General features: G+C 38.3%; 1 protein-coding gene across 3 annotated transcripts in view; it reads right to left on the bottom strand.

Annotated features, from left to right (window-relative positions):
- The window catches only part of KIF27 (kinesin family member 27), a 98,888-nt gene that overhangs the window by 2,836 nt on the left and 91,770 nt on the right, over nucleotides 1-4,282 (bottom strand). For all 3 annotated transcript variants that reach the window (XM_008072544.2, XM_008072543.2, XM_008072545.1), the window contains one exon: nucleotides 2,898-3,062. In XM_008072544.2, coding sequence (XP_008070735.1) covers nucleotides 2,898-3,062 — 165 coding nt within the window. The remainder of the gene's footprint in view (nucleotides 1-2,897; nucleotides 3,063-4,282) is intronic.

Raw genomic sequence — 4,282 nt, forward strand, 5'->3', positions numbered from 1 at the left:
CAAGTTGCCCAGGCGGGTCTCGAACCCGCGGGCTCAGGCAATCCACTCACCTCAGTCTCCCAAAGGCGCAGGATTACAGGCTGAGCCACCGATCCCAGCTTAGAATAGCAAATTAGCTGAAATAATATTTGGAACATCATTATCATTATCAAGACTAGACTTTTCGGGTAAGTTGGTCAGACATGTATTTTCCTCATTTTACACCTCTTCAAGATTATCGTTTTAGCTTTGTGTGTTTGTTTCATGAAAGAGCAGGGCAAGAATCCAGATTTCTTAAACCTATATACCACCACACCACGCTGTTATTTTAAAGAAGTTTCTAAGCCAGGTGCCATGGCTCGCGCCTATAATCCCAGCACTTTGGGAGGCCGAGGTGAGAGGACTGCCTGAGCCCGCGGGTTCGAGACCAGCCTGGGCATGGCAGGACCTCATCTCTACAATAAATCAAAAAATTAGCCAGGCATGGTGGCGTGTGCCTATAGTTCCAGCTGCAGTGGTCGGGAGCATGCCACTGCCCTCCAGCCTGGGTGACAAAATGAGACTCCAACTCAAACAAACAAACAAAAAAATACAAAGAAAGGTCTAGGCCAGGCGTGGTGGCTCATGCCTGTAATCCCAACACTTTGGGAGGCCAAGGCAAAAGGATTACTTGAGCCTAGGACTTCGAGACCAGCCTGGGCAATGTCACAAGACCTCATCTCTACAAAAAATAAAAAAGATTATCTGGGCGTGGTGGCATGCGCCTGTCATCCCAGCTACTCAGGAGGCTGAAGTGGAGGGATCACTTGAGCCCAGAAGGTGGAGGCTTCAGTGAGCTGTGATCCTGCCACTGTATTCCAAGCCTGGGCAACAAGATCAGCCTGTAATCCCAGCACTTTGGGAGGCTGAGGTGAGAAGACTGCCTGAGCCCGCGGGTTCAAGACCCACCCAGGCAACTTGGTGAGACCTCATCTCTACAATCAATCAAAAAATTAGCAAGTCATGGTAGTGCTCGCCTGTAGTTCCAGCTACTTGGAATGCTAAGGCGGAAGGATTGCCGGAGCCCAGCAGGTCGAGGTTGCGGTGGCAGGGAGTGTGCTACTGTACTCCAGTCTGGGCGACAGAGTGAGACTCCAACTCAAAAAAAAAAAAAAAAAAAGTGTCTAGTAGACTCAGTAGTATAACATGAGCAATTTAAAAACTAGATATCTAATTTCAGATATCTCAAATTTAAAATGAATTTTTTAAAGTTAAAAGTGGTCTTATATTTTTCCTTTTATTTCTTAATATCTGTTTACCTTTTAATTTTTTACAATTAGTATTCCAAGTAAAAGTTTCAGCTACATATTGCAGGCAGTATTTCAACACAATGTTTGAGTGATATCAGTAAGCACCTCTGTATTACTATACTGAGAATAAGAAAGTTTAGTCTTTCTGGCAGAATTTGTATGTTTGTGTCTTATCTTTATCCAAAGATAACTTTTATCCTAGAAAACTGAACCAGGAGTCAGTAGATAAGGGACCTTAGATTATGTCCTAATTACTGTTCTGTTAGTGAGTCACTTGGCCTCTCTAAGCTTAAATCCCTCATCTAAAAATGGAATGAGCAGCCTGCCCTGAGTTGAAGGGCTAAATGAAATGTGAAAATGTCTATAAATAATAAATATTATAAATATAAGGTAGGATTAGAACTACTTTTCTAAATATTACTGAGTTTTAAGTTTTAAAACTATTAATTTTGCTTAATTATATATTTAGCATACATCTCCTCATTGCGTCTGCAGTTTTTCTCTTGGTCTCTTTACATCTTGTATGCTTATCTGAAAGCAGTTTTCTTAGCTACAAAATAAGTGTGCTCATTAAAAGGTTTTTAATAAGTAAACTTTTCATAAGCCATAGTCAAGTTATTAAAAGAATATTCTTTCCAAAGGGAAACTAATTATTTTATAAAATAGACTTTATTATTTTAGAAATATTGATTCTTCTCTATTTGGCTATCTTAAGGAGGGCTATTTTAATCATAGCAATATATTACCTTCATGGCACTTTTTACTTTTGCAAAGTATTTTGTCATGTGTTATCATTTCATTTAGGAGGGTGATAATTCTACATATCCACATATAATTATGCAAGGAAACATCTTTGTCTCAACAATGGGTTCTATTATAATTTTGAATTTCTAGGGGTCATGATATATAAAGACCTGATTTATCTTAGAAATACATACTATTACCTTTATCTTTATTATTAGCATCTATTGTACACCTTTTTTTTTTTTTTTTGAGTTGGAATCTCACTGTCGCCCAGACTGGAGTGCAGTGGCCGCTCCGGCCACCGCAGCCTTGCCTGCTGGGCTCTGGTGATCCTTCCGCCTCAGCCTTCCAAGGAGCCAGAATTACAGGCATGAGCTACCACGCATGGCTGATTTTTTGATTTATTGTAGAGATGAGGTCTCGCCAAGTTGCTCAGGTGGGTCTCAAACCTGCGGGCTCAGGCGATCCACTCACCTCAGCCTCCCAAAGGCGCCGGATTACAGGCTGAGCCACCGAGCCCGGCTTATTGTACACCTTTTAATGATAATCAGAAAAGGCTTAATTTACTATAAAATAGGAAAACAGCAGGTATCTTAGGTTATAGGCTTATTTTAAGGATTAAACGAGTTAAGGAAAAGTCCCTGGCATGTGACAAGCAATCAATAAATGATCATTTCCTTCGCACACAAACATTTGTGCATTCATTCATTCACTTCTCATGTGGTTCTGTCTTACACACAGACTAGACAACTATTTTTGTCTACAGGGACAAACAGAAATTATGTCTGCTCCTAAATAACCCAATCACTTGGGCAAGTCTACACTGCAAATCTGGCATGACTTCACCGAATGCTAGAGAAACAGTGTTAGCATAACAAGTCTTACAGTCTGATGGTGCTAGTTGCAGCCGAATTGCTTCCCCTATTACTGCCTTAAGTTTCTTCTTAAGATCTCTGCTGGTTTTCTTATAGAAATAAAGATCTTTTTCCAAGTGCTGGATTTTATCTTCATATGTTTTTAAGGTTTCCATAATGCTTTCTCCATCTTGCTCTATCAAACAGAAATTTATATTTAAAATCAGTTTTAAATAAATGATTCAAAGTTATGTTTTAACATAGCCCCCGGACTATATTGCAAGGGTAGGAAGTATGTTACACATATCTGTCACGTGAATGGATTTGTTTTCAGCTGCAATTTGGATTATTCTGCCTGTAAAATTTTTCAAAGTAGGATCAAGCCCTTAGTCACCTTCTCTATTCTACCCCTGCTAACCACCACGTTTTCATGATTCATAAGCTTTTTTTTTTTTTTTTTTTTTTTACTGTAGCTACCAACCAGGCTTAGCTTTAGAAAAGCAGTAAGGTGTTTTCTACAAAAAGTTCATATGTTTAGAACTCTGTCCATCAGCTGCATTAATCTTATTTAAAATCTGTATCAGGAACTGTGGTCATATGGAAAGTCACAGCCTAGGGTTTATAGGTCCAAGAAATATACAGCTAAAAACCCACAAAAACAAATATTAATACTTGCTAAAAGAGGCCAGAAAGATTAAATCACAAAGTAAAATATCACAGAAAAAGAAGAGAGAAAATAGCCAGCATAAGTAAAGTTCTAGTTTATACCACAATATAACTTAAAACTTCTATTTAACACTTATGAATGTCTAACACTATCCCCACTGAGTTATATTCTAGAACTAGTAAAATCCAGTATAATCCAGTATACCTTCAGAAAATACAGACTTTCGGGACCTAGTCTCTTCTACATATTTATAATTATAAAATAACCCTACTGGTTTATAATTTTTTGTTATAATCAGCTGTTTTGCGGAATCTTATTTATGTATATTTGCATATTTCAAATTAACCCATCATTTGGTTTGATTTATAAAGTTAATGACTTTATAAATCAGAATCCCATAAAGTATGTTATATAAGTCAACTTAATTTTGTGTTTCACATTCCATTGAAATTAGAAAATTCATGAATTGTTAACATTTTTGGTTACAACTTTGTTATGAAAAACTTATATAGTTATAGAAATGAATGATTTTTTTTTTTTTTTTGAGTTGGAGTCTCACTCTGTTACCCAGACTGGAGTGCAGTGGCCACTCCTAGCCACTGCAGCCTCGACCTGCTGGGCTCCGGCGATCCTTCCGCCTCAGCCTTCCAAGTAGCTGGAACTATAGGCACACACTACCATGCCCGGCTGATTTTTTGATTTATTGTAGAGATGAGGTCTCACCAAGTTGCCCAGGCAGATCTCAAAAC

The sequence above is a fragment of the Carlito syrichta genome, unplaced genomic scaffold (assembly GCF_000164805.1).
Source record: "Carlito syrichta isolate Samal-C Ts95f unplaced genomic scaffold, Tarsius_syrichta-2.0.1 Scaffold315331, whole genome shotgun sequence".
NCBI classification, from domain to species: Eukaryota; Metazoa; Chordata; class Mammalia; order Primates; family Tarsiidae; genus Carlito; species Carlito syrichta.